This window comes from Falco cherrug, chromosome Z (assembly GCF_023634085.1).
Source record: "Falco cherrug isolate bFalChe1 chromosome Z, bFalChe1.pri, whole genome shotgun sequence".
Classification (NCBI taxonomy): domain Eukaryota; kingdom Metazoa; phylum Chordata; class Aves; order Falconiformes; family Falconidae; genus Falco; species Falco cherrug.
The window spans coordinates 4,219,980-4,243,372 of record NC_073720.1 but is presented as its reverse complement, the minus strand read 5'-3'; the positions used below and the strand labels follow the sequence as shown (position 1 = coordinate 4,243,372).

The following is a 23,393-nucleotide window of genomic DNA, read 5'->3' as shown; positions in this document are numbered from 1 at the left end:
TTATTTCGCACTCACCGTGCTCTTTTTTTTTTAGAAGGGTGCCAGGTGTATGGGTAGGGAGGGTGCTGGTGCTTCTTTCTTTCTCCTCCTTTTGTAGGTATGGCAGCGCACCTTGTCAGTGTAGCTCACGGATTTGAACGTTTCCATACGTTTTGCCCACCAACATGTAGAGTGATATCCAGTATAAGATTTGGGGTTAAATCCTGAACATTAGTGTTTGTAAGGGTAGGAGATAAAAGCAATACTTCCAATAAGACTGGAAAGAGGCTATTAATGTGTGAATATATGTATTATACAGGGCTGCACTGCACTAATTTTGAGGAAGAATGGTCTGACCTGATTCAGATCAGAGTTTTCTCATGAAAATCATCTCTTAGAAACACTACTGGGTGGATTGTTTTGGTTTTGATTGATTTTTCCCCTTAGTAAGCCTTCCCTGTAGTTTTAAATCACTGCAGTTCTGGTAATGAGTTTCAAATCACTGCAGTTCTGGTAATGAGTTTCACCTGTCTTAAGTGTCTGTTCTAGTGAATCAGAATTTACCAGCCTGTTTCCGTGACAAACAGATGCTTGTACATCTTTGTGTTTCTTGGTAATTAATGCTATTGGGAACCCCTTCCTTTTGTTTTTCTAAAATTCTTTCAATCTTTCATTGTATAAGTAGTATTGTTTACGGAAATGGACATTCTAGTTACCTATGTCAGCTTCAAAAAGTGTTTCATTTTTCTTTCGTTTTAGAATAAATATTTCTGAACTGAAGCTATGTAATGGCTCATTACAATAAGAATTGGAATATCTTTAAGAGAAAGAGATGCCCTGCAGAAGGGGAAGGCAGTCTGCTGTGGAGGCGTTACTGATAGCCAGGATAAGCCATACTGCAGTGTAGGCTACCCAAATGATGTAATGCGGTAGTTAAAAGGAGCAAGGTCGTTTTCTGTCTGTAGTGGCAATGAAACTTGAGGCTTTTGGCAAAAGTGGTGTTCTGTTTGTAATAAAGCGGTGATGTTTCTCCCTTCTGAAAATACTGCTTTCATCTCCTACATTTTTCGCTTGCTGTTGCACATGGAAGAAGTTAATCCTTCTGCAGCAAGCATTTCATGGCAAGATAACTTTGATCTGGTTGCTGTCTGTCAGCAGCAGAACAGAAACTCTGTAACAGCTCTTCAATGGAAAAATTTAAAATTAAAATTGCCATTAATTTTTAATCTGGCTTTGTGTTTTCAGTTGTATTTATGACAAAAAAGGAAAAGTGATTCTCTCTAAAAGAGAGAAATGCCTCTCTTATAGAGCAGCACATATGGTAAACTCCTTTTTGGCAGTTATATAAATGAAGTGGTAAATAAAATGCTTGGAAGCGGATAGCATTTATTAATACATAATCCTGAAGTTCCTGCCAGAAGGTCTGGTAAGACATTAATATTAATGCTTGAATTGAGCCCTTGATCTTTTCTAATATACTATGGTTTATTAACAAGCTCATTAGCGAAAACTTAAGAATGGTTTACCCAGTTATATTAACAAGAACAGCTGCTATGACATAACAATGTGAATTAAAAATGAGCTAGCAGTGTTAGGCTTTTAAAAATACTCATTTAGGCCAATGGATGAACCATACAATAGTGAGGAGTGCCACTTAACTGAACTTAGCTCTCAGTATTAATTTCCTGCAGGCTGAAAGCTTCATGTCCATACGTATTATATTGTTGTAAGCCTGGCAAAAAGTGCTGATGCAGTAATATCTAAGACACAGGTCCTTCAGTTTCTGGGAAGGGATGCAGTCTTGTAGTACAGCAAAAGGATGGAAAGTTTGAAATAATAATATGTTCATGTTGTTGACATTGGCTTACCATGAGACTGATCAGCAGAAGCTTTGAGGTCACTTGTGGAGGCCTGCTGCTTTACCTCCTTGACTGTGATGATTTCTTTTGAGTTATAATACTGGAGAGCTGTGGGTCCGACAGTTCACCTAATCCCTTAAACTCGGTTGTGGATTTTTCCTTGTCCTTTGTTTTACCCCCCACCTCCCACCCCAGTACTGCTTGACCCTGCTCTTCTCTCGTGGTGCTGCTTCTCTCTCCTTTCCTTCACCATGACTTAGTGATTGTTTTCCACCTCAAACCCAAGTTGCTCCAGCTCCACCACGGAGTAATAGGAATATACTAACAACTTCTTGAAACACCAAGCAAATAAACACATAAAACTAACATTTTGACATCCATGCCTTGTGTAATGGTCATTCTGTGTATCCGTTTTCATTCTACTTTGTTAACAGTGGGACATAATTATCCCAGCTGGGGAGCAAGGCTCCATTGTTTTTAGGCACAATTCAAGGTTTTTACAACGCCAGTATGATCCTTTCTCAGATTATATGAATGGCTCCAATAGTTCATAGGAGAACATCCAGTTCAATTAATGAACTTTACATTTAGAATTAACATAAGTGGACATGTGTAGGAGGCCGGTATGCTTAAAAAATGTGGAAGAAATAAACTGTTATGGTCACCTCTGCTCTTTGCTCCAAAAGAAAACAACGATGTAACCTGTGTATATAAATGTACTGGAAACTTGAAAACAATGGAAAAAATACAGGTTTCAGTTCAAAATTTAATATCTGGGCTAGTTAAGTATTTATCAGAAGTAAATTTCACTTGTTCCATTAAGAAGGTGTATAATTAGCAAATACAAAGAGCACACATGTACACTTCTCAACACGTAGGTATATGTTTACATTATGAAATAAGCGTATATAGCATAGTTCTAGCAATAGACTTAATTCTCACTAAGTACTGGGGTTTTTTTTAGCACAGCACAATGTTTTAAAAACAGGGAAAATTATAAAAAAAGTAATGGTGCTGTTTAAGTGGAAAAGAAAGAGCAGAAAGAAATAATTTCAGGATCTCAGAAGTAGTATGTAAATTTTGCTGGGGGTGAGACTTTGGATGCCAGGACACCCTGGAGCATTCTAGAAAAGCATAATTAACAGAACAAATTCAGTGTCTTCATTTGAGGTGGATCACTGACAAAACTGTAAGTATACTCTGAAAATTTTCTTGTTTATACTAAATAAGCAGGGGGAGGGGAGAAAGGGTGGGTTGGTTTGTTTCCGCATTGCAGACTTTGAAGTAGGAAAAAAAACCTGTAAATGTAGGGGAGAGTGCGGAAATGCTGCATTTTAGGGGGAAAAGGGCAGGCTGCTGCTTAGTTTGGATATTTCCCATCTCTAAAAAGAACTTGGCTATTTTAATTGGAAGTATTCCTTTTTTAATAGAAAAACATTTTCTTGAGAAAATGTATAATGAAATAGTTGAACTGAAGCTCCAAAGTTAGTATGAGAATATGCAGTAATAAGATATATATCAAAAGTGTATCTGTTCAAGTAAAAAAATTCTCTCCTACAAATATTTTTGAGCTGGGCTGGGTTGGTTTATTTATAGGTAATATCTTATCCTGGCAAGAAGACAGGTTCCCTGTGTTTAGATGCACTCATTAAGACCCAGACTCTATTAGAAACCTTGGTTTGTGTAGCGACAGATAGGCATGTTTCATTATTTCTGTGTCATTTACAACTCAATCGCAGGTGAGGAACCTATTTAATTGTTTCTTACGGTATATTTTTCTTCACTTGGGCAACTAGTATAAACAACTGATGTGGTATGTGACTTTTGTCTTTGTTTAATATTGCCCATCATTTTTTCCTCCCTATTCTGTCTTTTTCCATGTCCCTATGAAGCACTTCATGCATTAAAGGGATTTGCAAGAATAACCACGTTAACTGCGCTCCTGTGACCTACAGGTGACTCTCATTACAGAATGAGACAGGCCAAGATTAGTAAGATCTCATCTTCCTTTGCTAAGTTGTCATGTGTTTAACAGATAATTACCAGGGCTTCTGAGGGTCAAGATTTTTTTACTGCATATTGAAGGAGAGGAATTGTTCTTAGTGAGAGGTAGAAGAATTATGGAGATAAGAAAAGTTTCTTTCTGTGATATCATTTGTGAGAGGGGCTCTAAAAATGTCTTGTTTGGCTAATGAAAGTCTTCAAAGAGTTTTTTGACTGAGCAGGACCACCAGTTTCTAGAGCTGGTGTATTGGCTACAAAAGGAGATGACCCAGCCTCCTCTTTCAAGAGTGGCTCACCTGAAAAACCCTGGGAGGTGGAGAGCAGCTGAGGGAGGAAGACTTGGCAAAGCAAAAGGGCAGCGGTGCGAAGAGAGGAGAAGGTTTTGTGCAGGAGCTCTGATGAGAGCTACAGCTTGCAGATGTGTGCACAAACACCCCTGTAGCATTCAGCAGGGATGAGCTGTTCTGTCTCCACAGGTGGATTCTTCATTTTCATGGTAGTTGACATTTTGTGATAAGAAGTCTGAGCTGTATTTTAAGTTATGACTCTTTGTATTTACAAAAACATCCCAAAAATGTGAACAACTGTGTGTAATACTAAGCTTAAAATTATGAACAGCTTCATTCCTTCTTTAGATTGGAATTTAATAACAAATAGTAAAAGTTTAAAATTTCACGTGGACATTTGTGTACTTTAAAAGGAAGCAATTGCTGTTTTTCTTTTTTATTTTTCAGTCCCCCATCCAGGTGAATTTCACAGTAAACCAGATCCAAGCGATCATGGACAAGAAGTCCAGTATTAGGAATATGTTTGTGATTGCTCATGTTGATCAAGGCAAATCAAGCTTGACAGACTCCTTGGTGTGTAAAGCAGGCATCATTGCTTCAGCCAGAGCTGGAGAAACACGGTTCACAGACACATGGAAGGATGAGCAAGAAAGATGTATCACCAGCAAGTCTAGGTAAGAATTTGTATCTTTTTTTTTTTAGTTTTTCTTTCTTTTTCTTTTTAATCTGAAGACAGAAAAATGGGTTTCCTCAAAGCCTTGTATCTTGTCAGATCTTTTTTAAGTTGGCGTGTGAATCAAGCTGTGCATCAGAACAGAAGTTCACAGACTTCTGAGTGCAATCTGGGCAATATTGGAATATAGCTTTTAAGTGATATCTTGCAACCATACCTGCCTGCTTCTCACTATGGAGAAAAATGGTTTTAGAAAAAATTTTAATAGTAAATTTCGTTTTTATTGGGTTGCTTACAGACTAACACCCTGTTCCTCCAAGCCACTGTAGAGTCTAAACTGCAAAGCCAACAAATTGTAAAGTGATTTGGAGCATGACACTACAAGTGTCTGACAGTGATATTATGCTGTGACTACTGTCTTGAGGTGTCAACTTTGAATGACAATAAAAAATAATTATACCTGAAGCAGAATTTTAGACCTTACGAATTTAGAAACTGAAATATTGAAGTCTTCTTGGGGTTTCTCCTTTAAGTACATCAAGCAATATTGCCACTGTATTGCCATGGGTATAGTTGCCTGACCATTCAAATTTTAAAATCAGTAAATTACGAAACATTATTAAGTTATTAAAATTAATTGTCTTCTCTTACAGGGCAATTTCTATGTATTATGAAGTCTCAGACAATTACCCGGCCTTCATCAAACAGTATACAGATGGTTCAGGTTTTCTTATTAACTTAATTGTTAATTAATCCCCTGGACATGTTGATTTCTCCTCTGAAGTTACAGCAGCTCTCCATGGCACTATCAGTGACTTGTTGTGGTTGACTGTGTTTCAGGTAAGCATGCTTTTCTAAGTAGAAAGACCTCAGTATAAATTGTTTTCTTTCTTAAGAAAAAACAAACAAACAAAAAACAACAAAAAACCCAACCAAAATCATGAGTGGTAGAAGAAGCTTCTTTCTCTGAAAGTTTAACTCCTGATGGTATGAATTTTGATTTGCAGTCTTAGCCCATGGCCTTTCCTGTATCTTAGAGAATTATATGCACTTTGTATCCAGCTTCTGGGTTGAATGTAGAGTAACCAAGGAAATAGTGTCATTCTTTCAGTAAAGTCCTAGCAAGGTTTGATTTCAGCAAGCTTTCAAAAGACAGTTATAGATAACAGGGTGTATTAAGAGAATTCTTGGCAACAGGTTTGTTTACAGTCCCTAGAGTTCCCTGTAAAAGCCTAAAAATGCATGTCGAAGTCAGTGTTTTTAAGTGTAGTAAAAACTCAAAAACATAAGCAGACAAGAAGCCATCCGTTGCCTCCGCAAACATCTAACAGTTACTGCTACATTCAAATAAGGATCTTCTGCTATTTTAATCTCTGCTTAAATATGAAACTTTACAAAATTTTCTTTTAAAAATAACTGTGTGGAAATTTGCAGGAAAAGTGGGTACTCCTCAAGTTCAAACTGGATGAGTCAAAATAAACACCTTCTTTAGATATTTTGATCCAGCAACTGGAAAATTCAGCAAATCTGCCACTATCCCAGATGGAAAGAAGTTGCCAAGGACATTTTGCCAGCTAGTTCTGGATCCTGTCTTTAAGGTAAGGTAATATTTTGTCTTGATTTGATTGCAAGGGCATAAGGGACAATTTTTTTCATTCAGCATGTTAGCTCTTAGGAAGGCTATCCCTCTTATAAAGTAGGGCCGTACTTTCTGTAGAAACTAGACAAATTCTGCAGTATAAGATGGATAGACCACTTGGTGGATAGGGAATTGGCTGGATGGTTGCATTGAAAGAGTTGTGGGCAACGGCTTGATGTCCAAGTGGCGACCAGTGGTGAGTGGCATTCCTCAGGGGTCCATACTGGGACCAGCGCTGTTTAACATCTTTATTGGCAACAGAGACCGTGGGATCGAGTGCACCCTCACCAAGTTTGCTGACAACAGGAAGCTGTGTGGTGCAGTCAACACACTGGAGGGAAGGGGTGCCATCTAGAGGGACCTAGACAGGTGAGCCCATGTGAACCTGGTGAAGTTCCACAAGGCCAGGTGCAATGACCTGCAAATGGGTCAGGGCAACCCCAGGCACAAATACAGCTGGGCAGAGAATGGATTGAGAGCGGCCCTGAGGAGAAGGACTTGGGGATATTGGTGGACGAGAAGTTCAACATGACCCAGCAGTGTGTGCTCGCAGCCCACAAAGCCAGCTGGGTATCCTGGGCTGCATCAAAGGCAGCGTGGCCAGCAGGGTGAGGGAGGGGATTCTCCCTCTCTAATCTGCTGTGGTGAGAACCTCCCTGCAGTGCTGCTTCCAGCTGTGGGGCCCCAACAGAAGGAGGGTGTGGACCTGTTGCAGTGGGTCCAGAGGAGGCCACAAATATAATGAGAGGCTGGAGCACCTCTGCTGGGAGAGGCTGGGAGCTGGGGTGGCTCAGCCTGGAGAAGAGGAGGCTCCGGGGAGACCTTACAGCACCTTCCAGTGCCTAAAGGGGCCGACAGGGAAGCTGGAGAGGGGCTCTGTACCAGGGCCTGTAGTGAGGGGACAAGGGGGAAAGGCTTTGCACTGAGAGAGGGGAGATCTAGATCAGCTGTAAGGAAGAAATTGTTCCCCGTGAGGGTGGGAGGCGCCGGCAGAGGCTGCCCGGGGCAGCTGTGGGTGCCCCGTCCCCGGCAGTGCCCACGGCCAGGCTGGGGCTGGGACCCACCTGGGCTGGGGGGAGGTGGCCCTGCCCGGGGCAGGGGGTGGGACTGGGTGGGCGTTGAAGGTCCCCTCCAACCCAGTCAATTGTGTGATTGTTTGAAGAACAATGTGCAAAAAGGTGGGGCAAAAGTAGAAGGCACCAAATCTGAATGGTCTCTTCACTGAAATAACATATTCTACATACTATTAGATTAAAGATTTGTGTGTCTTTTGTGAAACTATTTTGACAGGAATTTGGAATTTCCTTTGGAATTAGAAGCATTTTATATAATTTGTGAATCGAGCTGTATGATACATAGCTTGTGAACAGTTTCTCAAACAAAAGCCCAGAACAGAGAAACTAGTGGGTTTTCAGATGTGCAGCATGTTTAAGAGAAATGATAAACAAAACCTATGTCTGTTATAGTACTTACTAGGGTTGCTATAAACTTGTTTCAGATCTTTGATGCCATTATGAATTTTAAGAAGGAAGAGGCAGCCAAACGGATAGAGAAACTTTATATCAAGTTAGACAATGAAGGTTGAGATAAAGAGGGAAAAATCCTTCCGAAGGTGACGTGGCCTTTCTACTTCGTTAGAGTTGCCAGCATGTTAGCATTTCTTACCCTTCAGCTGTGTAATGAGAACAGTCTTTAGGTCTTTCTAAAATCCACAGAAACTTGCCTTAGTTGTCTTTTTATAATCTGGTCAGTAGTTAGTTGTGTGTCAGGAATGTCATGATTTGAAATAAGGTGCTTGGTAACAGTACTGCACTGAAACTGCTGGAGAGATAGCAGGACTTAAGTGTGTTGCAGCGTACAAAAGACATACCTGTTCTGATTTAAGAAAAGGGAGAGCATTTTTATTTAATATGGGGAAAAAACATGCTCGTCCTGCCTCCCTCCCTCTTCTCAAGGTGTAAATGCTCATACAAAGTGTCTGTTGCTGCACGTGTTTGGTGGGGCTGTGTAATCAGAAACATGGTTTCTGGTTGGCTCCCACCAATTCCAACATATTCCAGAACCCTGCTGAATTCCAGTCAGCCTTTTGAAAAGTAATGTCTGAAAGCACATGATCACTTTCTATGCAGCACTGCCTGTTAAGAGCAGAGACTTTTAAGAAACTGTCCCTTTCCTGTGCTATCTTGTGTTCTCCTTAGATATGTTAAAACCCACATGAAAAGAGGGCCGAGGGGATACATGGGGAAACTTCTTGAAATAATCACTGGAGAAGGGAAATCCAACCACATCACTCTGGCAAATGGCCAGAGGTTTAATAAAACATTTTGTTTTATTTTTATCTTCCATATATGGAAGATACAGCCATAAAATATGACTATTCATGGATCTTTTTTTTTCTGCTGTTGTAATCTGTTGTCAGCGGAGAAGGACATTCACGTTTTATTTCAGGAGCTTAATATAACCCAAGAATCCTAACCTTTCTGTTGAAATGTAAGTCATTAGCCCAAGGAAAAAAGAATGCAAGGCCTGTTGGTTTTCAGTAATTCAAACATACAGTTACGTTCAAATTGCTTGTTCTAGATAAGTATTTTACTCATAGCCTTGAACAAGATTTAAGTAGTCACAGAGAAATTTTAAATGTCTGTCACAACATTTTACATTGCATCCCCAGGTGTAGCCTTCTGCGTGCTAACCAAAAGGTTTATCAGTGATGATGTTGAAACAAGTTTTAATTACCATGTGAATTTTGGGTCCCTAGGCCGTGATGCACTGCTGGCTGCGTACTGGAGATGCCTTGCTTCAGATGATCACCATTCACCTACCTTGCCCTGTAACAGCACAAAAATACCGCCGTGAATTTCTTTATGAGGGGCCACCTGATGATGAAGCTGCTGTGGGTAAAAAAAAAAAAATAATTCCCAGCTTACCAGGAGCTGTCAAAAAGACAGTACCCCTAGTGCACAGATGAGTAAAACTGCCTAAAATGAGTTTGTATTAAGTTTCTGTGTTATAATGATAATTACTAATTTTGGACTCCGTTGAGCAGGGTATTACAAAAAGTAAGAAAGCAACAGAAAAGTCTTGGGGTACTACGCATGAAACCTGATTTATGTCCTTACATGCTGGATGGTGGTGTGTGTGGAACCACATTGTATTTATTTTAGTTTCAGGGAACATGTGGTTGAGGAGCAGGAATATGGTCTGTACCATCCTGTGGATATACTGTAAGAGAGGGATGGAGCAGCAAGTTCATTACCCTCATTCTCTGTGCAGCTCTGATTATGGTTTCCTGGTGAATTTTGTGATTTCTCCTCAGTCACAGTCAGAACCATAACAAGATACTTTGCCTTCAAACACTTCTAACATGTCACCTGGTAGCTGACATGTTGTCACTGTTTTCTGATTTACTGTCAACCTTAAAGGTGGAGGACGAAAATCTGGTAAAAAATGGAATCATCTCCCAGTTGTCTGAAGGTATGGCTCAGATCTTGACTTAGATAAAAAGCAAATAGCTGAAGCTGAAACAGGGCTGTTGGTCTGATGTTGATAGGAAGGAGTTAAGTTTCGAATAATTCATCTATAATATGGTCATCAACCTGAGTATTTTCAAGAGGATTTGCGTTTTTTGGATTTGTGTAGATTTGTCACTTCCCTCAGAAATCCACAAATGTTGAAATAAATAAATCATATTTGAAGTAGTTGTCAAGTCCAGTATTAGCAGAAGAGAAGCTTATCTGTGGTGGCACATGTATTTAACCCTCTAATAAACTGTTAGCTCTTTCTTGCAAAACCAGAACAGGAATTCAGGTTAGAGAATCATCACAAGAGTCATAGAATGCTTTGGGTTGTAAGATCATCCAGTTCCAACCCCCCTGCCATGGGCAGGGGCACCTTCCACTAGATCAGGTTGCTCAAAGCCCCGTCCAGCCTGGCCCAGAGCACTTTCAGAAGTCCTGCTTCTGACCATATTTCATCCGTATGATAACTGAGGTCGCAAACTTCTAGCACTGTATTTTGTCTTCTGGATTCTAGTGGATTAGAGGGGGTCTTTTAATCCCCCTATTTGAAACTTTTCCTGGGTCTAGGTCATATTAGTAGAGATTTAGTGATGATATGTAACCTGCTACCAGGAAAGGGAAGGTGGGCAAGTGGGGAGTAAGTACTAACAGCAGTCTCAGTACTGAAAGAAACAACAATGGTGATGATTCTTTACCTTAACAAAGAATCTTTGATAGCTGTCATAGCTGTAATTCATCTGTCTGCACACATTTGTCCTTACAAACTGAAAAAGAGAGGAGCTGTTAATAAGGTTCACTGAATTTTGGGAATCATATGTATAAAGTTCTAAACTTTTAAGTCTCACAGAAAATGTGTCTGATGTAGATAGATATTTTATTGCAGGTGTCAAAACCTGCCCAAAGGCCCTCTGATGATGTGTATTTCCAAAATGGTCCCCACATCTGATAAAGGGCATTTCTATGCCTTTGGGCGAGTCTTCTCTGGTATTGTTTCTACTGGACAGGAAGTTTGAATCATGGGACCAAACTACACACCTGGCAAGAAGGAAGATCTTTACCTAAAACTCATTCAAAGGTAGATGGAAATAGTGTATTTCTTTTGAATAGCAATGCATGCAAAAGCAAATGCTGTTTCAGTTTTTGGAATCCTAATGAATGAAGATGATATTTCTGTATAAAAGTCTTCCTGTTTAATAAAATGAGTAATCCAGAAGGATTATAGGCAAATAATAGGCAATTTTCCTTTGTGTGAAAAGACTTAGGTTTTGGAAATACTGGGGATAAACCAAGTGTTCAAGGATTGTTGCTCATCCTCTGTTTTTGTAGAACCATTTTGATGATGGGTTGTTATGTTGAGCCCATTGAGGATGTACCTTGTGGCAACATTGTTGGTCTAGTTGCTGTTGACCAGTTTTTGGTAATAATGGGTACCGTTGCCACCTTTGAACATGCCCACAACATGAGAGTGATGAAATTTAGTGTTATTGCAGTTGTACATGTTGCTGTTGAAGCAAAAAACCCTGCTGATCTACCAAAACTAGTTGAAGGTCTAAAGCGTCTGGCCAAGTCTGATCCTGTGCTTCAAGTGAGTGTTAGCTGTAAGTTTTAGGCTACTGGTTTGCAGCACAACACCCGAAGCATTCAACTTTGTTCACAGAGCACCCTTTATGTCATCTAATGGCACGGCTGCAGGCTCAAAGCAGTTTCCACTTGTGATTGTATGAGCTAACACCACTAAGATAAATAGGGATAATTTCAGTCAGCATTTGAATAGGAAAACCCTGAGAAAAACACAGACTCTGCAGCAATTAGTGTTGGGTTTCTGAGCAGTGCTTTTCCTGACACTTCTTTTTTTTAGTGCTCAAATACCTCTGCAGGACAGGCACTGTGTTTAATGTGAGAGTACCCAGTTTTGTTGGTGAGGAGATCCATTCTGAAGCACTCCTGGTTTGTTACATTTCTAAATACTTGGGGTTGAGCAGTTTTGGGATCTGACATTTTTCTGATTTAGTCTGTGTGTGTTTCTGTTAATACTAATAAATTCTTAAAATGTTTACTCCTTACTATTTCCTTTTCTAGTGTATTACTGAAGAGTCTGGTGGACATCATTGCTGGAGCAGGGGAGCTGCATCTAGAAATTTGCCTTAAAGATCTGGAAGAAGATCACACTTGTATTTCAATTAAGGTATTCAAGAATTTTTGTGGACTGCAGTGTATGGAATATGACTAAGTATTATTAACCTTTGAAAATGTCATCTTAATCTGCTGTTGTTGGTTTCCTTAGAGCAATTTGAAACTTTTTAGGAGACCAACTGATTAAGTAATAAAATGAATTCTTTATTAGTTCGTTGAAAGAGTTTAGAATTCAGACAGAGATGTGAAGAAAATCCAGCTAACAGGAAAACTCGCTTGAACAATGACGGTTATCGTAGATGTGTTACTGAAAGTGTTGTTTCTCTTGATGAAGCTAGCAGAGCTTGCCTGGATGGCTGAGGGAACCTGGCATTAACGCACTGCCTTAGGTGGACAAGCCGGGGTTTATTGAATGGCATTTTACTGGTATGTGGAAATGATCATCTTTGTACTTGGGATTTTTTGTCTTTGATCTATTTGGCAGAAATGAGATCCAGTTGTATCTTACCATGAGACAGCTGGTGAAAAGTCAAGCCAGGTGTGCTTATCCAAATCCCCCAACAAACACAACCAGCTGTATATAAATACTCAACCCTTTCCTGATGGCCTGGCAGAGGACATAGACAAAGGGGAGGTCAGTTCCTGTCAAGAACCGAAACAGCGCGCATGTTGCCAGGCAGAGAAATGCGAGTGGGATGTGTCTGAGGCTCGTAAGATTTGGTGCTGTGGACCTGATGGAACAGGTCCAAATATCTTAGCTGACATCTCAAAAGGTGTCCCGTATCTAAATGAAATTGAAGCCAATGTCATTGCTGGTTTCCAGTGGGCTACGGAAGAGGTAATTGCAGTTCTGTATGTTGTCTTGTGTTACTGATGTGTACCTGAGCTCTGTTCATGTGAAGTCTTCAGAAATAGTCAATAACCGAAAAGAACAGGATAGTGGGCTATTTGGAATTTGTCCCCACCAAAGAACGTACATCACTCAACCTGTGTAATGAACGCATTGTTGGCTGTGTGTGTTTTCATGTTTGTTCCAAGTGTGAGCTCTCAAATGCTGGTGTTCCTGGAAGGACTTTGCTCTGTGTATAGTGTATGCTGCCTTTGTCCGAACGCATCAGCATGAGGAGCTTGAATCAGGCCAGAATCCTGTGAAGGTTCGTATCTTAGAAACTCCTGACTGCTATCATGCCTTTGTTTTTTCCTCTTTTAAGACTGTAGGATGTCTTGTGTGAGGAGAAGGTGAGAGGTGTACATTCCGATATCCATGCTGTCACTCTGCACGCTGGCGCTATTCACTGTGGTGGTGGGCAAATCATTCCTACTGCCGGGAGGGCTCTGTGTGCCTCTGCTCTTGCAGCACAACCCAGGCTGATGGAGCCCAGGATCCGGTGGAAATACAGGTATGCAACAGGGTATTATAGAAAAGATCACAGAATCATTTAGGTTGGAAAAGACTTAAAATCATCGAGTCCAACCGTTAACCTAACGCTGCCAACCATGGAGATACAACAGATAGATATATAATCATGTTTCCACATTCTCTTCCAAGAAACCATGATAGCTCTATGTCCATTATATCAGTGATGCAAAGACTTTGTTTCAGAGGAGGTTTTTTGTTCCCAAGTTAGGAAAAGGTTAAATGGAAACAGCAAAATGTAGGTAGGGAGGTGAATTACACTGTTCCTTATGAATTGCCAGTACCTTTGGGAAAGTTATGATTTGGGGGGGTGGGGTCCACCCCTCCTTTCTTGCTGTCACTGTAAATATTCAGGAGAACAAACAATGGGCATCCTAAATAAGCAGAAAGAGGAGCAAGGATTTATTTTTTTTTTAATAAACTTTTTTTGAGCTGTTTAAATGTTAACTTCTGTCCTTTGAATAACTGGATTTTCTTGGTAAATTAAATTCTTCCATGAAAGACCCTGGAAAATATATTCCATGGTAGAAGTATTTATCACCAAGTACAGCTATTCACATACCAATTTGTCTTAACTGTCTTAAAAGCAATTGGAAGACTTAAAACATGCTTTAAATATTAATTCCAGGCTACGGTGCTGGGTGGTGGGCAGGACATCTATCAGCTCAGTTGCTTTAAAAATGTCTTGGCCGTGAGCACTGAAGATTAGTGCAAGTAAGAACAAAACAGCAAAACAGAGAATTTTTTCACCTCTATGACTTGCAAGACCTATCGTGTCAAAGCAGAGGAGTTTTGCAGCCTTAGTAGTATGTTTCCAAGAAAATGTTGTTTTTTAAGTACAGTTTTTATCAGAGTGCTTGTCAGCCATGTTTAAGTTTGAAGATAAGGTATGGTGAGATCCTGCTTGTATAAAATTTGCATCCTGTAGTAAATGCATGTACTACAAAGCACTAGAGGACTCCGCTTTTTTGCATCCAAAGATTGCTGAAGGTATTTCACTGAGCATATGCACTTTTGCCTCATGTGGTGTGTGTAAACTACAATCTGGTGCAGTCGGTATACGCAGTAACTGGAAACTTCACAGTGGTGTAAAGTGGAGAAGGCAGGTAGAGCTTCCCAAAGTTGTCTTGGAAGTGAGAGTGAGGCCACTTGTTACATGAGAGAAATTTCTCCGAACGAGGAGCCATCATGAGAAAAACATCAAGAGACCTGTTGGGGGAGACTGCCTAATGCTGTCTGGCTGTGTTTTAATAACCAGGGATCTCCTACTTTTATGCAACTTGATAGCATTTTATTATTTTTTTTATAGTGCCCAGAACAAGTGGTTGGTGGGATCTATGCTGTGCTGAATGGGAAAAGGGGACACGTTTCTGAAGAATCCCATGTGGCAGGAACTCCAGTGTTTGTAGTCGGGGCATATCTACCTGTAAATGAGTAATTTGGTAAGATGATGCTTCTTTTGTTGCCCAGATGCAATTAAAGACAGACCTCTGCAGGATCAAAGAGACTTAAGAATTTCCATTTTATCAGCTCCAAGCTTCCTCATGTTGTCTCTTTGCAGTTTCAGTTCAGAACAGAGTTTACTCCTTTTTTTTTTCCTGGCAACCTACTCTATTGGGCTTTCATGCCAGTGGAGGGTGCCAAAAAGACATGGTGGCTTCTGCACATGAAGACTTTTCAGTGTACACCAGATTTGGTTTCCATCACTTTAAATCAAGGTCTTCCTTTGAAGCATGCCTGGCAGAACAAACTGGTCTGCAGCAGCAGCAAGCTAGAAAATTTGGTACTGATACGAATCTTTCAAAGGGCAGAGTACCAGCCTGAATAGCTTAAATGACATTTTACACCCTCTTGCCAATCTTATGACTACCTTTAAAATAATAATATGATTCTTCCTAAGCTGCCCCTGAAACTTCAGCTTTTCAGCATGGTACAGAGCCCTTCCTCTGGTTTGTTCTGTGTCCCATTTCCCTCCTTCCCATGTAAAAATCACTTTGAGAGATATCTCAAAGTATACTTTGAGAGTATCCTGTGACATCATGTCAGAAAGTTTACCAGATTCGTGGGGTGCATTTGGAACTCCTCACATAGTAACACTGTAAGAAATGCCAAAGTGTTATTTTGGAGGGAGCTTCTTTGCCAAAGTGCATTAGTGTGGTACCTGCTAAAACAATCAGCGATGAAATAAGAGATGCTTAACTTTTATAGTCTGAACTGGGAATTTAGCTTCTTAGAACAGTTCACACATGTCTCTGTGTGGCTGAATTTTGAGTATTTGGGGTTTTTTTCCCTTCTCCAAGTTTCCATACAGCTTAAAACAATTTCATAGAGAGACCCACTTTCCAAACATGGAAAACCAAAAAGTGTAAGCTTAGACTTGGTAGAAGGTATATTACACCAGGCTCTGTCCCAATGTACGTAGCACATCAACATCTACATTCTGCAATGCTGCTTTTCTGGTTCCTTGCCTAAGCTGCTGTTGAATCGTGCTAAGGCAGTGATCTGAAGGTTTGGGAAGTGTCAGTATTCCTATGAACTAGTGGCTAGAAGCGGTTCTACAGCAGCAAAGTCTCAGCTGACGGGCAGCAGCTCTTCATGGGACTTGTGCTTGCGGAAGGGAATGACACTGCTGTGAAGATGAGGAAATGCCAAAGCAAACACCTGTATATCCTCAGTGGAATGTAGTTCCCACTGTCTGCCTAAATGTCAAGTTAGCCCAGCATCTTGTTCATGACAGGGACTGAAAGTGAGCACTTAGGGAAGAGAAAGAACAAGGTAAGCCAGTGTGAAACTTCCCCACATGCTTTTTTTATAACCACTTTCAGAGGTTTCCTGGGGCAGAAGTGGTTTCTAGGTCTATTTAATAACTCCCAATTGATTTCTTTATGAATTTACTCAGTCTCCTCAGTGTAACACATCAGCATCCACAGCACGGGCAAGGACTTCCACTGACCTACATGTGTGAAGCTCTAGGCGTGCCTCCTTTTGGCTCTCAAATGTGGCTCCGGCCAGCTTCAACCAGTGCTTCCTTTGGATCAAAATAAGCTTGAGCTCATTTTGATTTTTATATACTGTGACCATATTGCTTAATTTTTAGCCACCTATATCCTTCCTACTACATTGCTGCGCTTTCTGTACTGGAGTTGTAGCTTGCCAAGCATGTTCCTACACGTGGAAGCCAGCTCAGGGCATCGGTCACCTGGATTCCCCTTCTCTGAACCTGTTCTGCACTAACAGCTTCTATAATACAGGAGCCACAGCTGCACAACTTGATAGTAAAGGTGCGGGCTTTCCCTGGATGCAATGTTTTGTTTTCTGTTCCTTTCCCAACAGGTACCAGCACCTGATTGCTCATTTTGACTGCTTCTGAACACTGAACTAACACTTCTGTACTGCTTACCATAACCCTAACGTTTCAGAGTGGTAGTGATTGGGGTCAGGTCCTGAGGCATATGAAACACAATTTCCCTCATATACTTCTTTATCTACCTAAATTGAATTTTGTCTTTTTACTGCCAGTTTACTTGGTCACATGAGATCCTCCTGCCATTCTTCAGAGCTAGCCTCATTTTTCCCTGTTTGAAAGAACCACCTGCAAAGTAGCAGTTTCCTGCTGTTTCAGATTCTGGGAGAGTGTTTTTAGGGTTTTGTCTGTGCAAGAATCCATGACAAACCAGTTTTATTTTTGCCTATAGCTGGCTCATCCCTTTCTAATATTATTTTTTTTTCCTTCCCATTAGGTTTTACTGCCAACTTGAGATCCAGCACTGGTGGCCAGGCTTTTCCACAGTGCGTCTTTGATCACTGGCAGATTTTGCTTGGAGGTCCTCACGATGAGAATTCTCGTCCTTGGCAAGTTGTGGCTGAAACACGTAAACACAAAGGCTTGAAGGAGGGTATTCCACCTCTGGATAACTTCCTAGATAAGTTATAAGCATTTCTGGTTTAGATTGCATGATGCAGTGCCCAGTTTTGTCCTGTTTCCTCACAAAATCAGGAATGAAATGGGAAGTTTTTAGAGTGTCACACTGAATACACACACAGCATTAACCTGTTGTGATGAAGGCATGATCGACTACTAAAAACAGAAATAAAAATGATGTGCTGATTTGATTTACGGCATTGTTGCTGTCTATCTCATCTGTGGTCACTGATGGCCATGTCAAAAATACACATCAAAAAAAATAAAAATCAGTTGCCTAGGACTAATGATGTTCTTTACAGGTTGCCTAATCCGCAGTTGTCTTTTAACCTAGGAAGCAGCTCCTTTCATTGTTGCTCTTGCAGAAATTCTGGCTGAACTGTCAGGTTTTGTCCTCTCAGCCAGAAGACACATTCTTTCATTTCCAAACTTGAGTCCTCTGTGCTCCTGAAGACTGAAAGCAGAAGGCCTGTGGTTACAGGTAAGCTTTCTAGCATCCAGCACCTAGGTTTAAGAGCAGATACTGGAAATCCCCAGTAAGAAATGCCAGAATTCCTGCTGCTGGACAGGTGCAGAATGCCCTGGGGCTGGCTCGCTGGCCAGGGCAGCAAAGCCCTGCTTACGTGGCTCATGATTGTTTCAGACGGCTTTATCTGACCTGGAAGTATAAAAACCAGAAGCAAGCTCAGGCTAGTAGTCATACTAGTCAGTACATGTATAGCCTTTCTGTGACAGGTATTTTAGCAGCTTGGTCACTTCTGGAAAATACAGATGTAGCAAATGGATTGGGGTGGGAGGCGGGAAATGGGCTAGCTCTTGCCCTGTGACTTGTTGCATGCATGCTGGTTATCTGTGCCGTAGAGGGCCTCTGTATTAGTCTCATAAGCTTTACTTTCCTTCTGCAGTTGGTTTGAAGGTATCTATCTTCGACACAGTCTGCCCAAAGCAGTAACCAAATACTTCCACAGTGGAAACAGAGGTAAGAAGTCATCTCACTTCTTCTTCAGGATTTCTGTTCTGTTGGAAAATCTTGAACAGACATTCTGATGTATTTTAGAACTTGTTGAAGGAAAAATAAACCAAAACCCTCATCTAGCCGTAACAGAGAGGTTTGCTTAGAACAAAGTCAATTCTTTGTCTTGTGGAAGAAGATGCATTAAATGAATGACGCGACTGCACCGCAGTACTCCAACCCCTTAATATACATCATCCACAAGATAAAAATTAAAAGATTTAGGCATTACACAAGCCTCATAATTACCCCCTTGTGTGTACAGCAGCTCTGCAGGGAAAATGCGTTGTGCACCTGACCACCTGCCTCACACCACAGCCTGTGGCAGCCTAGCTCACCCCTGCAGGGGTAAGGCTCAAGTGCCTTCAGTTTGCATTTGACATAGCTTTAAACCTTTAGCCCCATGACAGCAAAATGCTGCAAAGCACCTGCCCAAAACAGCTGGAGAACACAGCCCTACCTCAGCCCTGATAACTAACTGAACAGGGCACAACAACATTCCAGCCATATTCTGTAGTACCACAAATGGTTTAGAGCAAATGTCCTAAAAATGGCACTCGCATAACACATGTACCCGTAAGATGTTTACACCCCTTCAGCCATTTCAGCAGTTGCCCGAGTCACACTTTACCCTGATATTAAGAGCACAAACAACATCTTCAGCAAGAGATACCAGTTTTAAACACTTTATTCAGAATGACTCCAGAACCTCTCTCTACACTCTGTAGTTCAAGTCACTGTGCAATTGTGATGCAGAAAGCACTGATCTGCTGCAGGCCATTAGGAAAAAACTTCATGAGTAGCATGGCTTTATTGGAAATAAATCACGCTAAAAACTGATCCTGAACAGGTTTTAAAAATCCAGCAGCTAAGGAAAGGAGAGGAAAGACTGGAAGCAATATTAAGACCAACATGTGAAGACTGCTGTGAAAGACCATACAAAAAAGGCCATGAGGAACAGTAATGCAGCATTAAAGGTGGGAGTACAGGGCAGACAAGAGTTACAATACATCCCGTGTCAACTTCAGTCAAATACTCTAACAGAAACAGAAAGCAAAAAGCACTGGACATCCAACTAAAAGAATAAGAGAAAAGGAACACAAAGTTAGCAAAAAGTGAAAGCTGGTAATAGGGAAGAGAATCTCAAACACAGTTAATAGAAACACAACACTTGGAAAAGCTGCTATGTCAACAGGTATAGGCAATGCCATTATGCCAGCTCCATGGAAACAACTTGATTTTCCTGATCTGATAACCTTGGCATGCAGAAGAGGTAACCTTAGAGGTGTGTGGGGAGACACTGCATACACGCAACAAAAGCATCGGATTCCATCAGAGGAGTAAAACAGGAGGAAATTATTCCAATTAAATTAGAAAAGCCATGACTAGGAGGCCATGAAACATGGGACAAAGCATCATTAAGCCCTGAACACATAACTCCAGTTAGGTGGGGAACACTGTGCAGTTACGGCTTTCTTCTTCAAAAAACTGAAGCCTCCCCAGGGCAGGTCAGAGCACAGTATTCCCAAGCAGCCACTGAAGTGACAGAAGCCACGAGCAGGAGATCTTAAGGAACAATCCTGCACTAGAGAACAGAACTCCTCTTCTGGCTCCTTTCAGCTGCCAGAGAAAGCATGTGCTTCACTTCAGCACCCAGTGATGGGTGGCAGCTTCCAAGAGGACCACCCTAAATTTGAACTTGACAGCTTTTTTTTTTTTTGTTAATCACCTCTTAAAATTACCAAACCAGAAATTCTACTATAGCTTAACTGTGCATAGTTCAGAGTTTTTGGCGGTTGGGGTGGTGTCCTAGTTCTGACACAACAGCACAGAGATTGTGTAATGCAGGGTTTGCATAGAGTTTGTCCCCTCCCCAGCCCAAAGAACATTAAGAAGTTGTCACAGCTTAGGATTTTGTTGCATTTGTGAAAAGAATGAAATCAGGAGGAAGGAAAAAAAAAAAAATCCTCTTTACAGAGGCTTCCCCTAGATCCCCTGGTAAGGTGGAAGCGGGGAGCAAGAGACATGCGACAAGTCATGGCTATTTCACAAAACTTTATTGTCTTAAGTTTATTACAGGCCCCAGTAAAAGTATTAAAAAAAAATTACCAATGCATACACATCTGCACCTTTGTCCAGGCTGTTGTTGTTCTAGAGTGGTTAATTGCTTTTTTTATCTAAAAAAGTTTGTTTTTACATTATTGCTGTGTTTTACAACAAAACTAAAAACCATTTGCAGAATCCACCCAGCAACTAAAAAAAGTCTTTCCCCAGAACAAGCCGAAAGCATAAAAACATGTTCTGAAGGGGCCTTTCCTATCCAGCTATTTAATGAGCAAGGCGGGGCAGGGGCGGGGGGAAATCTATTACTTCTGTTCCTAGTGTAGATGGATTTGCGCCATTTTCCAGAGGGCAAATCCTTTCAATAAATACCAGAATTAACTTCCGAGATGCTGAAGTTCCAGAGATACAAGCAGCAGCTCTGTGCAATTTCTCCTGGTGTCCCGTGCTGCCCCTTGTTTCAGTCCAGTGAGATGATGTCGGGAGCGCTGCCTCCGCTGCTGGTTATCACTCCTGCCTCGCTCCTGCTGGAGGAGCTAACGTGCATGCTGCTCTCGTGGTGACTGGTTGATGTGATGATGCTGCCAGGCGTGCTGCTTGTTAAGGTTGAGGTGAGACTATCCAAAAACATAGGAGGACAGTACTGCTTGAAACAAACAATGAAGAATGAAGAGACTAACTGCACAAGGGAAATGTATGCTCTGAAGATACATCTTCCCTACAACAAGCACAAGACACAGTACTAGCAGAACGTTGTTAAAACATGCAGAGCAAGAACCAGAGTTCTGCAAACCAGCATGTAAGCAAGCAGAGATGGTAGCCACGAGCCCTTCTCCCTCATTCTTCCCCCCGCCCCCCCCCCCCCTTTTTTTTTTTGGTTCTTACTAACTGGTTAGCTTGAGCATTTACTAGTGCATTAAAAAACACCATCATGTTCACATGATGTCCACAAAAAACCCCAAAACCTTAGCATCTGGAGAATGTTCACCACCCATAGCTACTGGGCACAACTGCATATTTCAGGCTCCTTTCATCATGAAAGGCAGCAAAAAGCATTCTGCTACTTTGGTGGAGGTCAGAATAATTTCATCCCCTCAAATGGCAGCAGCTGTACTAATCAATATTTGCATCACATCTACCCACAACGGTACAGGCAGGTCTCTACACGTTTTAGTTGTGACAAATGAGCCCTGATCAAGAAAAAAAAATGACTAAGTTGCTTTAAGTTTCCTCAAGTGAAAGGCAAGCCTTCTCAAAGCAGAGCTGAACATTCTAAGCATTTAGAAACAGGACACGACTGCCACAGGTGTCAGAGACGAGGATAATGTAAGGCACCCACCCGCGCGCACGCACGCCGCTCAGCACACCTTGCACTCTCTTACCCTGTGGATTCCAATCTCGGGCATAAGTTTGGAACTGAGCCTGAACTGTTTGAACTGTCCAAAGTGGACACTTCCCAGCAGCATACCTGCTTCCAGTCTCCCACATCAACAAACTTCTGTTAGTCCCACTTTTGGCAGTTCAGATCTCAAGGTCAGGCACAGAGTATTGCAAGATGCAGTAAGCGGAAAGAAAAGGAGGAAGTTCATCCTTTGCTTTTAAGGCACCAGAAAGTCAACTCTACTGCAGAGTCTTATTCCTGTTGTCTTCTAGTGACAGGGAGATGAAACAGAGGGTCTGCTTCAGATCCTCTTGTCTTAGGGAGCCAGTATTCCCCCACGCTTCAGCCCTAGTCTGTCTGTGTAAGAATCTAGTTACGGTAAGAATCGTTCTCCCTAACTACATAAACTTTAAGTTTCCAGGGAAGGAAAAGCACCACCTTGTTACTTTTGACTTACACAATTTCCATATAATCCAAAGCCAATGGGATTTACGTGTTACACGGAGGGATTTATTATAGAAGCGTTCAGTAATGTGCCCATCAAATTAATGAAGGTATTTTCTTTCTAACAATCTCCTACTGATATCGAAACCAATGAAACAACAATCACTGCAGTATAATTACAGAGCTTAATCTGGCCTGCAGACACACAGCATGAACTAAGAGCGTGAGGTAACGTAGTGGGTGTATTCACGTTAGTGCTGCACAAGTACTTGCTTCAGAAAGGCAAACTATCGATAAAGAGCGGGTTTCCATGCCTGGTTTTATCACAGTAAGGCTAAACCAAACCCTCCCTTAATGCACCTTTCATTGCCACCTCTCGCTGGGAAAATGGGATTTTCCTGCTTTGTGGTCAGGTCTAAGCAAGTGGACTGCAAACGCCGCACAGATGATGACAGCACCCTGAAATACACTCGAACAGTATATGACAAAAACCAGAGTTGGCAATTTTAACCCCCCAGCCATTCAGAAACATACCTGTGATTCAACTGGGATTAGTGAAAGAAAATCCAGACCTAGAAAGAAGAGAAGGACAATAACTTGATGAGCCGTTCTTTTATTCATACACAACAAATTTAAGGAACTTTTTTTTGTGGTCGTAGAACAGATTTTGTAATTGTTACACAGTTTCTAAATGGAATATACCACTGTGACACCACTCTCAACGACTACTTCAGGCAGCAGCAAAACGAGTTATTTAGTACAAGTGGCTCTTTTTAAGAATGAGAATGACATAATGATGTATTATTCACTGGATATTGCAGGGTGGTTCAATGTGGTTGCTTAGATGGAGGTTGCCATTTGGAGCTGTTGGTTCATAATGCAAGTTTCACTGCATATTGTACCTGACTCGGCCAAACTGGGACATGAAGAATGTCATCACATAAAAGATGCTGGAATGAAGTAAAGTCACAACATGCACAAGTCCAAAAACAAGCAGCAGGTCTCTTCCTCCACCCATGGGCAGCCAATAAGGAAACATTTCTAATATCATCCCCGTTTTGTGT

General features: G+C 41.3%; 1 protein-coding gene and 1 pseudogene across 22 annotated transcripts in view; one reads left to right on the top strand and one right to left on the bottom strand.

Moving 5' to 3' along the window:
• The first annotated feature begins 475 nt into the window (after nt 1-475).
• On the top strand, nt 476-20,198 carry LOC102048801 (elongation factor 2-like; annotated as a pseudogene). The gene is made up of 10 exons (XR_008730261.1): nt 476-3,793; nt 4,577-4,803; nt 5,456-5,642; nt 6,273-6,400; nt 7,940-8,053; nt 9,200-11,034; nt 12,039-14,951; nt 17,250-17,912; nt 18,337-18,410; nt 19,294-20,198. The product of XR_008730261.1 is annotated as an elongation factor 2-like (transcript).
• PIAS2 (protein inhibitor of activated STAT 2) overlaps nt 19,116-23,393 on the bottom strand; it is a 33,499-nt gene continuing 29,221 nt past the window's right edge. For 2 of the 21 annotated variants that reach the window (XM_055698734.1, XM_055698742.1), the window contains 2 exons: nt 22,864-22,901; nt 19,116-22,788 (listed from right to left, as the gene is read on the bottom strand). In XM_055698734.1, the coding sequence (XP_055554709.1) occupies nt 22,693-22,788; nt 22,864-22,901 (134 nt within the window). In that variant the 3' untranslated portion in view covers nt 19,116-22,692. The other 19 variants (XM_055698730.1, XM_055698732.1, XM_055698741.1 and 16 more) reach the window with 15 other exon arrangements.